Source organism: Macaca nemestrina, chromosome 13 (genome assembly GCF_043159975.1).
Source record: "Macaca nemestrina isolate mMacNem1 chromosome 13, mMacNem.hap1, whole genome shotgun sequence".
NCBI lineage: Eukaryota > Metazoa > Chordata > Mammalia > Primates > Cercopithecidae > Macaca > Macaca nemestrina.
Genome location: NC_092137.1, coordinates 112,177,052 through 112,193,556, shown reverse-complemented (window position 1 = coordinate 112,193,556; position 16,505 = coordinate 112,177,052). Strand labels below are relative to the sequence as shown.

Sequence of the window (16,505 nt, the reverse complement as noted above, 5' to 3'; positions counted from 1 at the left end):
ATATTTGTTTCTCACACATACCTACTATGTAGTTTTTAGAAGAAAGTCGTCCGAGAATGCAATTACTTGCACAATATTCCTAAAATGAGTTCCGTGAGTCACCATCACAGCTGGCTCTTCCTCTACTTGGGCCCACATGGGTGGCCAAGGTCCCTGGATGCCTTCTTCTAGGTTTTCTAGCACCCACCTCGGCTCTCCCACACCCTCTTTAACCTCTTCATGCCAGCATTGTTTTAAAAACTAAAGAGCATGTTGTTGTTTCTATCACCTTTTTTTCCCCATCCTTGGGACGGTAAGCCAGCAATGACAAGAGAAGACATATTTTCCAAAGTCATTGATTTTTCTTTTGCTTGACTTTTCTGATCAGTTTCTCAGGGGGTTCCTCATTCTTAAGTACTGCCTGTTTCTCCAGCATGATACAATTGAGCTAGGAGAGTGGCTGGGCATAGAGTTTGTGGAATGTCAATCTTTCCTGGCTGCGTTCTCTACACCACATCAGAGGCACTCTTTACATTGGGCTGTGACAATCATAGAGGCTGCCTTCTTATAACAAAATAATTGTACTTGACTGACTCATACAGTTCAGAAAGATTCCGGGGCTCTGGGGATTTAGAGGACTGGAAAAGCCTCTGGAAAAGCCCAATGTTAAGTCTCCATAAATTTGAAAGCACAGTTTCTGACAATATTCAAAGTACAATGATCCTCTGTAGAATTTTTGAGTGTTAGGGCAGCATCCCAGGGCAAGGCTGCTGTTAGAAGACTAACACAATGCTTCTCACCAAAGGCTTTGAAGCCAGTCAGAGATTGCATGCCTGACTCTGTCATTTCCTGGCTGTGTGTCAGAGGCTGACACCTAACTGCTCTGACTTCAACTTTCTTGGGCTAACATAATACCTATTTTAGAAGGTGGTCTTATGATGATTACATGTACATCATCTACCAAAAGACCAGCCTAGAGTCTTCCACAGATTGTATTCACGATCAGAGGTCAGCAAACTATTTCTGTAAAGGGCCAGGTTGGCATGGTGGCTGCAGAGTCTCTGTTGCAACTCAACTCTACCCTTGTAGGGTGAAAGCAACCATAGACATGTGAATGAATGAGTGTGGCTGTGTTCCAATAAAACTTTATTTACAAAAGTAGGTTGTGGGCCAGCCCCTGCTCTAGGCAATGAGGGGCTTGCAGAGATCTAGTGCAGGAGGGCCTTCTCCCTGCCACGCTGTGTGCACCAGGGTGTCTTGAACACAGCGCTTCAGTGCATTCAGTGGGGTTGCCTGGGTATGCCTTTGGTTGTGAGGTAGTTCTGTTTCTGAGTCGTTGATTTGGATATGCAAATGGCATCTGGGACCCCTGGACTTACTTTTCACTCCCTCTCACTTTAGCCTTCTCTCTCTATCCTGCTGTTCACTTCACCTCCTTCCCCTAGCTCCTGCCATCTGTGAGTGCAACTTATCTTATACAATTCCTTTCTCTTCCTCTGAATCCTCCCAGCAGCATCTACCGCTGACACCAAGTCTCCTGTGTGTGCCCCTCAAAGTCCCTGGGGTTTGCGCATGCCTGGCTTCTCCGAGAACATGGAATAGTATCCTTCCAGTGATCTACTCCAGCCCTTCCCGATCAGGGCTGGTGTAGCCAGGTCTACCTTTTAATTACCTGGAAGAAAGTGGTCATCTTGTGGGGAACGAAATATGACAACAGCACGAAGGTGGTGGGAGTTGTCTCTGATTCAGCACAGCTGTTTGAGGTGATGGAAGACTCTGAATTTCCTACCTGCTCACACTGTCCTCACACCAAAAACCCCAAAGACTTCCTTGATTGGAGGATTTCCTCACATTCTAAACAGAAAGCGCAAATGACCGAGAATTTCTTTCCAGGAGCCTAATTAACTGATTTTCCCTTCACGTCACAAGTATGAAAATATCAAGGCTAATTTGACATTGTGGTGGGTTGCAGGTGACTCAGCTGTCTTTAGACTTTCCTCAAATAACTTATTTATGTTTTCCAAGACTGAATGCCCTGTCAAGCCGAGGAAAAGTCTCCCAAAGCCATGCATTCATCAAAATTCTGGCTTATTAAGTCAACATCAAGATTTGTTAGCCTCAATATGCCTTTTCCACTTGATTTCGCCACTTTCATTCTCCTGCATGTGGCAATTAATCCCTGGAAGAAAAAAACTCGCCCACCTGTGGTTTCAGGCCCAGGCTGCGTCCATATTCATGGCTGAAGGCCTGCTGCTGTTCCTTCTGTTGCCACTCAGTCTTCTAATTAGATTTCAGCTTTACCATTTGTTTTCCTAGGGATGGATTGTTACTTTGCCACTTGCTCATTTGTATGTGTAACTTCTATGAATTAAAACAAGAAACTTCTAGACAAATGAAAACATGTTTTATTTACAAGAAAAAAGTCTGTACATTGTGTATACATAAAAATATACAAAACCAAAATAGAAAATATCAAAGTGTTAAAATGTGTACAAACACTTTTAAAATGCGACTCCTGGAAAACTTCAAGCCTTAATTAGTTTGAAGAGTACACATTTCATTTTAAAAATTATTATACAAAAGAATTCCCAAAGCTGTTAAAAAAGTTCACTGGTTTCCACTGGAAGAACTAAGTATTTCATCTAGAGTAAAACAGGATTTGTTATAAATGTTAGATTTTAACACTCCCAGTGCAATTTGTTTCAAATCTACCTAGCAAGAAGACTATTTTCCATAGAACCAGTAAATGTTTCTTCTAGTCTTTGAAAGCCATGAGCTATAGCTAAGCTTCCCTTCAAAGTTCAGTGTTAAATCAGGCTTCTGACTAGGATACAATATTAAGGTAGTGTTCTACCTACATAGTGCCTTTTAAATAATTCTGTCAGACCATTTTAACGTATCCAAGATGTGCAGAGTATGAGTGTGTGGGAAGCGGTTGGCGGAGGACTGAATTTTTTTTTTTAACAGAAGGACATATAACATTTGTTTCCTTCTCTTAAAATATTAGTGGTTACATAATTAAAATAAAATTTATAGTAAAGGTTTCAGTCAAAAACATTGATGAAAAAGCAATATGAAACCAACCATGTTTGTAGATATGTATATACACAATTATATAACTATATCTACTACATGTATGCTTTTTATACTAAGAACTAGATCATTGTCTTTACTCCTTTAAATTTCATTAGCTCAAGTTTGAACAGAAACATGTTAGATTACTTTTTTTTAACCAAAAGGCTTCATTCATTTAATAAAACAAGAACTTACATTTTATTTCCTTGAACCGACAGAGAAATACCTTTCATTTATCAAGTGTGTAAATAATGCCCATGTGACACAAACATGCATAATAATCTCACAATGAGAATATCCAGAGTATAAAAGACAAGTTGAAACTCAGGAACATTTTACCTAAACAATTAATTTCCAGATAGAGTTGCCTTGATCAGTCACGTAACCACTGGGTAAGAGTTCTAAACTATCAGAAAGTCAGAAATCGAAACAGACAATACAATAGAACAGACTTGGAAGCTACCTGGCCAATAGGTTCACTCATGTCTCTCTGATAATTCCCCTGATCCCACCTCACTCCCTTTCTCTGTCTCTTACCACAGCTAAGCAGAAATTCAACCGGGTAACTGACCACATGTACTGCGTGTTGATCGATAAGAAAAATTGGAGAGAGAACTTGAATCATGGCATTTGTGTGTATGAAATTCTTCTATCACATACTGGCACTCATCTAAGACTGATCGCACTTAATGCACCCAAACGGGATCTACCTAATTAATGCAGGAGATGTGTTACTGCTTAGAAGAGTCAATCAGCAGCATAAGTATGATCCGTCCCAGCAGAATGACCTGGCTCATACACATGTAAGAGAGTGACTCAGCTACTTTGATTTCCTAATTTTGAAAATGCAAATGATTATTTTAGCACTTCTTTTTGTGCAGATGCTATGGCTACAATGACTGAGGACTACTGGAGAGTCCGGGGTTGATTAAGTGTCTAGCTGAGAGACCAAGAAGACCAGACACATGGGAAGTGCTGTTCCTCAAAGTTCTGCCTTCAGGCAGACAAGGAAATACCTGGTCATTCAAAGATGTATAAAAGCCCCCCTTGCCCATTTTAATGCACAAGCCTGATGCTGACATGCAACTTTTAATTGACCATCCCTTGGTCCTGAGCACAAAGTTCTCTGTAGGAGCAGCTCTATAAGGACGTAGTGGGAAAGGTCAGCTCCCTGGGATGATCATTGGTATTCCATGAGAACACCAGGTCTGTTAAAGGTTACCTGCCTGCTTGGTGTGACCGGCTGGAGAAATAAGTTAGGGAGAGTCTAGATGTGGTTGAATTGTCACTGCTGGTCAAAATTTATTTCTTTGTGATTACAACAACAACGGGTGAAATTATCTTGAAATACAAAAGAATATTTGTTGGTCCTGAGAGTGCAAAAAGGAATCCTTAACAGCTTTGGCTTGCACCAAGAGGATTTTTTACCAGCTTCCCTTCATAAGAGAGGATGGAGGATTTTGGAAGAGACAGAACCTGGGAGAAATTCAGTGAGCTGCCACTTATTGTTAACTACTCCACAGAAGAACTGTGTGTTTACTGGAATTCAGTAAATGTAAGGATTTAGGCATGTAAAGATTTAGTCAATGTCTGGCAAAATACTGCCACTTAGGACCCATTTGGCTAATACTAGAAGTAGTCATCACGTTAACTATAACTGCCTAACATTTTTTAGAAGTTAAATAACTTAAACTTTTATAGAAGAATGCCCAGTCAATACTATATTAATATGTGTATTACATTTACTGACTGTTGAACAGACCCTGATTCCCAAGAGTCTTTAAGGCTATAATAAAAGCAAAAATTGTAATTAAATTTCCGTCGTACTCTTCAGTCTTTCTTGTAACCTCAGTGAAACTGAAAGTACTATTTTAAAAGTACAATGATTACAACAAAATTCTATTTAAAAATCTTTTAAGTGTGGGGTTCTGAGGCTTTTGAACTTGAATACTTACACTGACCCCCATAAATTCTCCTCTAACCAAATTCTCATGTCAGCCAAGGGGGATTGTGCTGGATAGTGAGGATGCCTACAAGTAAATCCACTCGCAAAACTATAAAAGGAGCTTCAGGGGCATTTAATGGCCGGGAAGATCTAGAAAGATCCAAGGATTGTAGGGAGTAATATTCACCCACCAGAGCCACCTCACCCACATTCCAGAGTTGCTGAACTGATTACACACATGCAAACATAAGGACGAGACCAAGTTCTTTCAAGAAATTAGAAAGGAACGGCCGGGCACGGGTGGCTCACGCCTGTAATCCCAGCACTTTGGGAGGCCAAGACAGGCAGATCACAAGGTCAGGAGATCGAGACCATCGTGGCTAACACGGTGAAACCCTGTCTCTACTAAAAATACAAAAAAGTAGCCAGGCATGGTGGCAGGCACCTGTAGTCCCAGCTACTTGGCAGGCTGAGGCAGAAGAATGGTGTGAACCCAGGAGGTGGAGCTGGCAGTGAGCCAAGATGGCACCACTGCACTCCAGCCTGGGTGACATAACGAGACTCGGTTTCAAAAAAAAAAAAAAAAAAAAATTAGAAAGGAACATGGCTTAACCATGTCTATTTAGACATAAGTTAATACATAGGACAAAGTTATCTATCCCTTCTCATAGACTTAATAACAAAACTCTCAAAATGGGCTTTTATTGGATATTGTTGTGATTAAGACTTTCCAATTTTTCCTTCACTATTATAATAAGCTATAGGAGATGTCTTGTTATTCAGCTCCATATCTGCTGAATAGACTAACCAAACAGAAGCCGCCAGTCTCTGTAAGCCATTCTTGCTCAAGAAAATAGTCCCGAGAACAGTCTAGAAACCAATCCTGAAACAAGAAAACTTTTCCACTAAACTCTCCTGACATTCATACACTTTGCAAGGGAGAACGCCTTTAATTAAGCTGCTATTGTCACTGCAACAAGTCTTAACTGTACCATGGAGATACGTTTTGGTTATACATTGAAATCATAGCATGTTTAATTAAGGTATTACAAAATGTTTCTGTTTCACTATATTCTTGGCAGAAAATGTTCAATGTATCAGTGACAGTTGAGATTAAAAAAAAAAAATCAACCCTGAATATAGCTAACATATTGGGATGAAAATTTCCCTCTAGGTGCCTTTCCCTCTGAAGCATCTAGATATTTTCCTTGTTAATAAGCAATGCTTTCGCATAAATGATTTAATTATATGGCTTTGTCATGCTGCTGACATAAAACATATCTGCGAAAGCAAGGATTGGATTCCTAAATGTCTGTAGGAAGATTTAGTGAAGATTCAGTGCTCATCACTGTTGAGCTCCCCCTGGCTGATGAAACCTGCCAGAAACTCATACAATAAAGACAGGCATGCATCCCTAGAAGCACAGAGTGACGGCTCCGAAATCTTTCCTTCTAGTTTGGAAGGAGCGAGGTGTCTCCTGTCTTCCCCAGCATGGCTGTGCCAATTGTCAGGTGTGTCACTGACTATGCAAAAGCTGTGGGGTAGATCTGCAGGTGAGGAGGTACAAGGCAGAACAGCCGGAACCGGGGAGTGTCCAGGGGCACCTGCAGCCCCGTGATTCTGTGTTACTTGCCAGTGATGTGCCTCCTGGTGGATGTGATAGTAATGCTCCTGGTTGAAATTCTGCAGGGAAACAAAGGGCCTCCTCTGTGGTGCTATATGGAATGTGGCTTTTTCTTGGACCTTTCAAGGTGGATGTTTTCTGGTTTTAGAACTCCGTCCTGACGCACAGAAAGCAAAGCATTCAGTGGGCAATGGGAAGCAGAGATGAAGAATGCAACGGTTGGAAACACAAGCATTTGCCAGGATGTGCTGGGAATTTTTGCCGTTAAACACATCTGAGTGATAATTTCAATGTTTGTCATAAAACTTAGGCTATTTAATGATGACGGCATGTATCAGTGATACACTTGATGCTGTAAATGATGTCCCTCAACTTGGATGTTTCTAAATATAAACCACTTCATGTGGTCAGCAGCATCACCAAAACCTATTACTGAAACCAACCCTGATGAGGGGTACTCATGGCAGAAGAATAAGTTGTTAACATTTCTGGAGGTACCATACCCATGGTCATACACGTTTTCTTTCTAGCTATCCTTTGTTTTGCATCTTTCTTGTGCCCTACTTTTTAAAAAATCCGTTTCTATATTCAAAGCAGTAATAAATACTCAATGGCTTAGAAAGTGAAGAATTCTCATGACCACCACTAAATTACAGTTTAAAGACTCAAAACTACATTGTCTAAAATCTATCTTCAAGTATTCTTTTGTGACGTTGAGTACAACAGTAGTACCTTATTGCACATTGATTCCCAAGAAACCCTTTTTAAGAGTGTGGAATGACTGGACTCGGTGCAGGGCAGTGCACCGTCTGGAAGCCGGGCAGAACCACCTTGCCCTTGCGATGCAAATCCCCCTGCGTGCCTGTGTTCAGGCGCTGCACCAGAAGCTTCTCATAGAGCAGCGGGTGGTACGCCCCGAGGGTGCAGGCTGCGTCGTAGTACAGCTCGTGGTAGTGGCACAGCTCCGTCTGCCGCACGGACGGGATGTATTCGTACACGTGCACCTCTCTGCACATGGACATCATGATGAGGATTCCTGACATGAAAACGAAAAATTAGAACCTAATGAACAACTCCACGAGAGGGATGATTTTTTTGTAGGGGGAGGTGGTGGTGATGGGGTATGACCATGGCAAGAGACACTTGCTTTGCATTCACTTTTTTGTTATGTCACATTTGCAATGTTTATAACTTCCATTAAGTGGTGTGTATGCAGTTCATGGAGTATGGGTGCATATTAAAATGTAATATTATATATATATATATCTATTCACTCATTCAATTTATCACTGTGGGCCTGGTAAGGAGAGATGAAAAGAAGTCAGTGAACTTAAGGGAACCACACTCTAGTGAACGACAGATTTGCAACCCCCAAATCAGAGTCTCCTATATCACGTTCTACACACATGTCCCATCTGGTTTGCAACAGTCCCATCTGGTGGGACTGTTACGTTCCAAAGAAACAAATGCCATAAAAACTAAATTATAAAATAGTTGCTTGATTATAAATTGACTATAATACAGTTGTTCGAAAAGTTGTAACATAAAACTGTACAATGGACCAGCTCTTATAAAATACTATAGTTCTCTGAATGGAAAGAAATGGAGTTAGAGGGACACAGAGTTTAAGATTCATATTAACAAAATTATTTTTCTCACTACACTATCACTGTTAAAGGTTTAATTTTTTCATGTTTCAAATAAACAGCTATAACAGCTAATCATCACTGAGTACATTTTATTCTTTTTTTTCTTTTTTTTGAGACAGAGTCTCACTGTGTCACCCAGGCTGGAGTGCAGTGGCGCGATCTCCGCTCACTGCAAGCTCCACCTCCCAGATTCATGCCATTCTCTTCCCTCAGCCTCCTGAGTAGCTAGGACTACAGGTGCCCACCACCACGCCTGGCTAATTTTTTGTATTTTTAGTAGAGACAGGATTTCACCGTTTTAGCCAGGATGGTGTCGATCTCCTGACCTTGTGATCCGCCCACCTCGGCCTCTCAAAGTGCTGGGATTACAGGCGCGAGCCACCGCGCCCAGCCTGAGTACATTTTATTCTTGATCTAGACTAATGGCTTTCTTTCTTTTCTCAACACCATCAGTGCCACTATTAACTTGAAAGTTAAAAAAAAAAACATGCTTATCTGTTTTCTGAAAGGGATATCCCTTGTTATAAAAAACATAAAGCAGCAGTTATTCTTGTTATATAGCCAATATTTATCTGAAGATGACAGTAATATTCCCTAATTAATCAACCATGTGTGCAACACAAAAATCTCATATCAGAGGAGTCCTGTATAAGGGACACTGGGAGAGAAGAGAGAAGGGGCCTAATTTTGCTGAGGGGATCCAGAAAGGCTGCCCAAAGGTGGAGAAGTGTGAAGCTCAAGGAGCTGCCTGGTAGAAGGAAACAGGAGAAGGGATACTGCTCCAGAGACAGCAAGGATAGCTTGCATAGAAGATGTCAGAGTCATGATACGGTATCATAGTTGAGAGTAAAACACACTCTTAACAAAGAGAAGGGGATTATGCAGTTCAAATTCTATGCAGTCAAGTTGCTCTCAAGAGCGATGGTCAGAACCTCAGGTTACTGGATCAATTCCTCTTTTCTCCCAGGTCCTTCTACCACTTTCCTTCCTTCTTCCACGGCTGCCTGGCCGCTGCCGCTCCCTTAGGTTAGCCCAAAGCATGTGATTCAGGCATTCAGGTGGCACCAATTGAGAACAAGGAAGCAGCACCCCCCAGATGCTCGGAGTGCCTGCACCCATGGAGAAACATGAATGCAGGTGGTCAAAAGTTTGCCTCCTGATTAGTAATGACTGCTCTCAAACATTTTTTCTCCCCTGCATAAAATCATATACAAGGAATTCACATGGTGAATGACATCTGCCCATGGAGAATTAAATTCTTTTATTTCCAGTCACTTGCCGACGTGGTGAAATCCCATCTCTACTAAAAATACAAAAAACTAGCTGGGCATGGTGGCATGCGCTTGTATTCTTAGCTACTTGAGAGGCTGAGGCAGGAGAATCACTTGAGCCTGGGAGGTGGAGGATGCAGTGAGCCAAGACTGCACCACTGCACTCCAGCCTGGGCGACAGAGTGTGACTCTGTCTCAAAACAAAACAAAACAACCCACAGACAAACCTAAACAAACAAGAAACGCTCTGGTGTGAATGTTCTCTGGTGGCTGAAGTTTTCCCAGAGCCTGTGTCTGTGGAGCTGAGGACAGCTTCATGCTTTCTAATCAGGGGCTACAGACCAAGTTGCTGTGCATTGCCCAGCATTGGGGGCTCCCTCTCACCTGGGTGTGACATCTGCTTTGCCAGCTCTGCACAAGGAACCACATTGAAGGAGGTGGACTTCATCACGGGCATCATTAATCAATATATTTATTACAACACTTTCCTTGCACATGGCAGGGAGGTGGCTCCAAGGGTGTCTTTTGCACAAAGTCACTGTATAACCTAGCAGTGGAACTGTACCCAGAAACCACAATTCTTTGCTACTTGGGCATTTCTATGAGCTAATAACACAATGGCATCCATAAGGACTGGAGTCAATTGTGTTGGAGTTGTGACCTTTGCAACTCTGGCTTTTAAACTGGATGGTTTTCAAAAGCCAATCTTATACTTAGGGGAGTATGTTAGCCATGCAGTTGGTCCTCCCCATAAAGCAGTAGTCCTCAAAGTTCAGCATAGAAAAGAACGACACAGGCAGCTTGATCAAATGCAGGTTCCTGGGACTTGTCTTCATTTCCAGAAATTCAGGTTCCATTGGTTTGTGCTGGGGTCCAGGAATCTGAATTTTTAACAAGCATTCCCTTTAGGTGAAAGGCCAGTTAGAGAAAATCTCCAAACTATCACAGACCAATGCTTTTGTAAAACACCATAATGAGGAATTATGAGAAAAATGATCACCTATTTGGATGTCATGGCTATGGGAAATTGCTGTAAGGTGTGTAAATCCTTCCAGTTTCTACAGTAATCTAGTTGCAGAGCATTAAGACACGTTCCTGGACCAGTGCTGGTCTCGTCTCCTGCTTTAAAGAAAAGGTTGTTCGAACACACATTTTTTGAGAACTGCTGAGGAATCCCTAAGTTGTCTCATAGGCAGGAAGACATTCTGTATGTTGACAGCTAATCTAGATTTGAACTGCTACCAAATCCAAGTAACTCTGGGGAGTTTCCCTATACATCCTTGCTATCCTCTTGGACTCAGAGAGCTATCAGATGCTTGAATCTGATTGTTTTTCCAGAGACAAATTTTACTCTTGCTGCTAGTTAACCGTTATATCTTAAATCATGTTATCTGCTAAATATACAATATAGATTTTGTCACAGACTATGCAAATAGTTATGCTTTCAATATATGTAAATAGGTACACTTTTAGTATTTTCTTATATAAGTACTCTATATTTAAAAAGAACTTCTTCAGCTTCAGAAATAGAGGGATTTGTCAGTTAGCTCATGGCAGTCCAAATTGAAAGCCAATAGATGCTATGAGAGTGGGTGTTTGACCTGAGTTTTCTGCACAGTTCTTCCTGATCTTTGCCTATTGGATACAGATTTAGCAACAATGATTTCTCCATCTTGTTTTGTAGTCTCATGAACTTGTGCCTGCCTGAAACTATGAACCATGGCTTGGAGCATCCTAAAATTAAAGTAACAGTAGAATCTACCCTGAGTGTTTAAGTGGCAGCCAGCTGCAGCCACTGATATGGAATTGGTATGGAGGCATCTTCCAAAAAACAATGAAAAAATTAATTTAAAACTCACTACGGAGTAAGGCGTGCAGTGGCTCACGCCTGTAATCCCAGTACTTTGGGAGGTCAAGGCAGGTAGATCACTTGAACCGAGGAGTTTGAGACCAGCCTGGTCAACATGGTGAAACCCTGTCTCTACAAAAATAAAATAAAATAAAATACAAAAATATCAGCCAGGCATGGTGGCTTGTGCCTTTGGTGCCAGCTACTTAAGAGGCTGAGGTGGCAGGATCACTTCAGTCCAGAGGTTGAGGCTGCAGTGAGCCATGATTGTGCCACTGCACTCCAGCCTGAGTGACAGAGTGACATCCTGTCCAAAAAAAAAAAAAAAACTAGTAATAAAAATAAAACTCATTGCGTTATGTGAAAGGTAGACAAGGAGATTTATGGTGTCAAAGATGTAGAATATTCTTTAATATTTTTCAGACAGCATAATCAATTCATTTAGCATATGCATACTTTGCTTTTTAATTTTCTTTACGGCTGTTGTTACACATAAATTTGAGTTTAGATTCAGACTCTGTCATATAATAGTGAAAATTATTAGTATTAAATTTCATTCCATCTACACATCAATTTTCCTAAGAGTTAATAATAGTACTTAGCAATACACAAACACTTGAAGAATAAATTTCTTCATACTTTGCAAAAAAGAACTAGGTAGATGTCAATGTTTGGACATATACAATAATAGCTCTTACATGGTTCAGAATGGGGTATGTGGGGAGTAGATACTGCAGGCAGGCAGAACGGGGACAGGATTAGGGAAGAATAGAGTCTTTAAGTGCTGTTTGAGGCCTCCTCAATTAAATTCAACGTCTATCAAACTGCCCACGTTACTAATCATCAGAGATTTAGAGCACCTTTCTTTAAAAACAAAACGAAGTTAAACAAAACTAAAGATTTCACCTTTAAATTTAATGACAGGTAGAAGGCCCATGACCATTCTCAGGATGGCTTGAAGAAAGTATCCTAAACGTCATACTGAGAAAAATGTTTATGAACTACCATGAGACCTCTTCCGCAATGCCCCAATGCTGAGCCTTGTCATTCACAAATGACTACCAACAGCACACAGCTCTCAAATGAACTCTGCGTCACCACCATTAAGTTACTGTCAGTTCCCAACACAGCCTTAGGTTCAATGATTCAATAGGAAGACCCAGTATCTAGCACAGAGTTTTACTCACGATGATGATTTATACAAAATGATACAAAGCAAAATCAGCACAAGCAAAAGGTGCACGGGGTAAACAGTCCAGGGGGCACCAGGTGCGAGCCTCAAGAATCCTCTCCCAGGGAATGGCACAGGGACTGAATTCCCCCAGCACTGAGTTGTGACAACTGCTATGAACCAAATGTGTCTCCATCCCCCACTCACAGGTTGAGATCCTTCCTAATCCTTAATGTGATGGTGTTAGGAAGCGAGGCCTTGGGAAGTGATTAGGTCATGTGAGTGGAGCCCTCATGAATGGGATTAGTGCCTTTGTAAGAAAAGACGTTGTGGAGATGATTTCTCTCTGCAACACCACCATGTGTGGAACCAGCAAGAAGGCTCAGTCTCCGAACCAGGAAGAGAGTCCACACCCGGAGCCAAACTGACCAGTGCCTGCTCTCTAACTTCTCACCTCCAGAACCATGAGACAGAACTTTCTGTTGTTTAAGACATCCAGTCTATGGTATTTGTTATAGCAGCCAGAAATAATGGAGACAGCAACACAAATGAAATGTTGCCAACCAGGGAATCTTTTCAGAGACTCAGTACTCAGTATTTTTATTTGAAACTGGTCATGTCAGCAGTCTCTGCCTGGCATGTACTAAAATTCCAGACTCTAGGAAGGAAAGCAAGTATCCAGCATAAAACACATTTCTTGCATAAACAGTACACACACAGTGAACAACGCTTATCAATTAGAGGGGTGGGAACCTTCCCAAAAAATCCAAGTTCCCAGACATCAGCCAAGGGCCAGTCTTGCAAGCACGCCTTCCTAAGGATAAGCAGTCAAGCTGGCCATGTTGTCTTTTCTGCCCTGATACCATATATGCACAAATTCAAAGTCTCACATTACTTCGTAATCATTTCCCCATGCCAGATTGATGTGGGGAATTCACATCTGGTTATGCTAAAAATGTTATTGATTCTTTTTTTATTTCCTCTCTTATGTCTGCTCAGGACTACCCAAAATGCAAGAAGAATACAAATCATCTAATAATATGCAATTCAGTAAAGGACAGCTTTTAAAAAGCATTTAAGAAACTTTTATGTTAAGTAATTTTGTTTAAGGACTACCAAAAATTAACAACTTTAATCGCTTATAAAAGTTTTACTGCTTTCAACATGAGGCTGGACTTTTTGATAGGCAGATCAAGATTTAGACACTTTTTAATGTTATTTTTCCAAGCCAATCAAATGGGTGTGGGACCAGCTGTTTAGAATCTTTAAACGGTATGAATGTTAAGTTTCTTATATGGCCAGTTGTTACAAATGAGTCCATATGAGGGATTCATTTGAAGAAAATAAGCATTAGTATTTTCTAGGCAATTATGACTCAAGAAGCATTCATTTGCTAAACTGTATGCTTTTAAACGTTGTATAATGCAAGACAATTATCAAACCAATTAAAAAGCATTTCTACTGGTCTTTATAAAATGTCATGTTATATGATTCAGCATAATAAGCAGAATGAGCACTTATTTGTTCTAAAACCTGGATAAAAGGCAAACTTTGACACATGCTCAGATTATCACAAATTCTAGATGGCTGAGGTTTCCTTTATACATCTTTAATTGGCATATACAGATATATTTGATGTGTTATCAGAGCCTAGTATAATCATTTAGCATTTAGCTTGACTGTGGTTATACCAAAACTATCTTGTTTTTCACTTGGCAGAATATTTAAAATAACATCCCAAATCATTGAGAAAAACAAAATTTTCTCCTTGATGAAACAGCCTTTCATTAAATAGCAAAATGAGCTATGGATATAAAACAGAACATAATACAAGTAACAGGAAAACTACCAGTTTAAATCAGTTCTAATAAACACTTGAACATAACTCACACATGAAGTAAATTAGCAGTTTCTACGAGTCACCAACAGAACACTGCAGAACACTTTTCTGAATGAGGGGTGAGGGTGAAAGGCTAAGTGTATTAAATATGCCAGGCTAATAAAACTCTAGCAGCTGTTCTGTGGTTTCTCCTTAAATTCAGTCATAAAATGGAAAATAATGAGAGCTACACCTGAGATTCTTAAAGAGATAAAAGTGACTTTTTAAGTGGCAGTTCTAGAAAATATTTGTAACTAAAAGATGCTTTGGAAATTCGAACCTGATGTCATTTGAGAAGACTCTACCACCCTACACAAAATAGTATAATGCAAGAATAATACTGGAAGGTCAATTTTTAGCTCATTATTTCTTGTTATCACACACTCAGGATTCATTATTTACAGGAAAATACAAAAAGTTGTTCCTTCCTAACCAACAAAACTGTGACACATTTTACACAATCCGTAGTTTATCATTTTGTGCTAATGTTCTGAGTTTGGGCGACATATTAAAAAATGGGATTCCAAAAACCAATATAAAATGGAAAAGCAAGAAGTTATGACATGTTTTTAAGCCTATTATTCTTGTGCATATGTAAATTAGCCTGAAATTACAGTGTTTGCACCTGTAAACTTCAGAAATATTAGTTATAATATTATGAGTAGTGGTTGCATTAAAAAAAAAGAAAAAAAGTCCGGGTGGGGGTGTTGGTGGCTTCTGTAATGAAAAGAATTGGTAATTGTACCTTACAAAGGAGTTCCACGTCCGTGTGTACGTTGGGCGGATCCCCTGGCTACAAGGTCTGTTTGCCTGTCAGCACTCAGGCTGGGAGCCAGAGTGGGTGAGGCTGGTGCCTGCTGGTGTGTCTGGATGCCCAACTGCATGCAGATGGCAAACCCATCCAGCCATGCCTGAAGACCCCAGGTGAGATCACTCACCTATAAAAATATGTCATTACGTGGGCAAAATAGAAGCTGCAGGACTCCAAGAAAATTATTCCTTATCCTCAGTCAGGCACATTTCAAAATGACTTCATTGCACTGAATAACAAGATAAAATCTCTACTATCCGACTAGGGATGAAAGAGAGAAATGCTCTTCATATGTGAACAAGTAGCTCCCATTGGGCTGAGTGTAAGGAAGCTAATGAGATGGAGAAGTTGTTCCAAAGAAACGAGTCCTTATGGATCATCTAAATTACCCTGATTCATGTTACATCTTTTTGGTTTTAAAAATACATGTGCAGTCCAATAATAAGTTTATGAATTCCTTTATTGCTTCTCTAGAGAAGGAGATAGTACATGCAATCCAATCCAATGTATCTACTAGTGTCCTTTCTTCTGTGAACCCACAGGACAAACATGGAGTCTAATTAGAAACTCAACTACATAATTCTTGGGAAAGCAATATATCAGCTCTTATCAACAATCATCAGCATGTCATACCCTTTGCACTGGCACTAATACTCCTGGGAATTTATCTTAAGGAAATAGTTTAAAGAAAAGCCTCTATAGTCACATACTGCACATAATCTATATTAACACATAAATATAGTAATGACTTGTCAACATAATTGTTTGATAATATCAAGCACTCTGAAACAACCAGAATACTCAACAACTAACAAAGGCATACATTATGATACACCTGTTTGATGTAATTATATGATCTCTGTAATAGCAAAGAAAACAAAAGTCTATCTTCACCTTGATTATAGGTCTTAATGAAAGAACAGCCCTTTTCTATTTGGGAAAGAGTCTTATTTGACCTAGCATAAATTTTTAGATGACATACATTACAATAATAGCGAATAGTAAATATTAGTTATTGTGTTTAGGCACATGATAATTCAAAGTTAAAGGTACTATCCATATCTTCATTTTACAGATGAAGGAACTGGGGTTTACAGATGCTAGGTAACTTGTTCAAGGTCATATAGCTATTCAGTGGTAGGGCCAAGATTTGATTCTGGTCTCTGTAGAATCTAAGGTCTTAGCCACAGTGCACACATAAAGTGACAGGTCAGGAGGGTGGCTACCCTTCTACATATGAGACCAGTTAAAT

At 40.2% G+C, this 16,505-nt stretch overlaps 1 protein-coding gene across 8 annotated transcripts in view; it reads right to left on the bottom strand.

Annotated features, from left to right (window-relative positions):
• Window positions 1-2,361: 2,361 nt before the first annotated feature.
• LOC105490176 (ST6 beta-galactoside alpha-2,6-sialyltransferase 2) overlaps window positions 2,362-16,505 on the bottom strand; it is an 85,895-nt gene continuing 71,751 nt past the window's right edge. For all 8 annotated transcript variants that reach the window (XM_071077161.1, XM_071077164.1, XM_071077160.1 and 5 more), the window contains exon 6: window positions 2,362-7,659. In XM_071077161.1, the coding sequence (XP_070933262.1) occupies window positions 7,388-7,659 (272 nt within the window). In that variant the 3' untranslated portion in view covers window positions 2,362-7,387. The remainder of the gene's footprint in view (window positions 7,660-16,505) is intronic.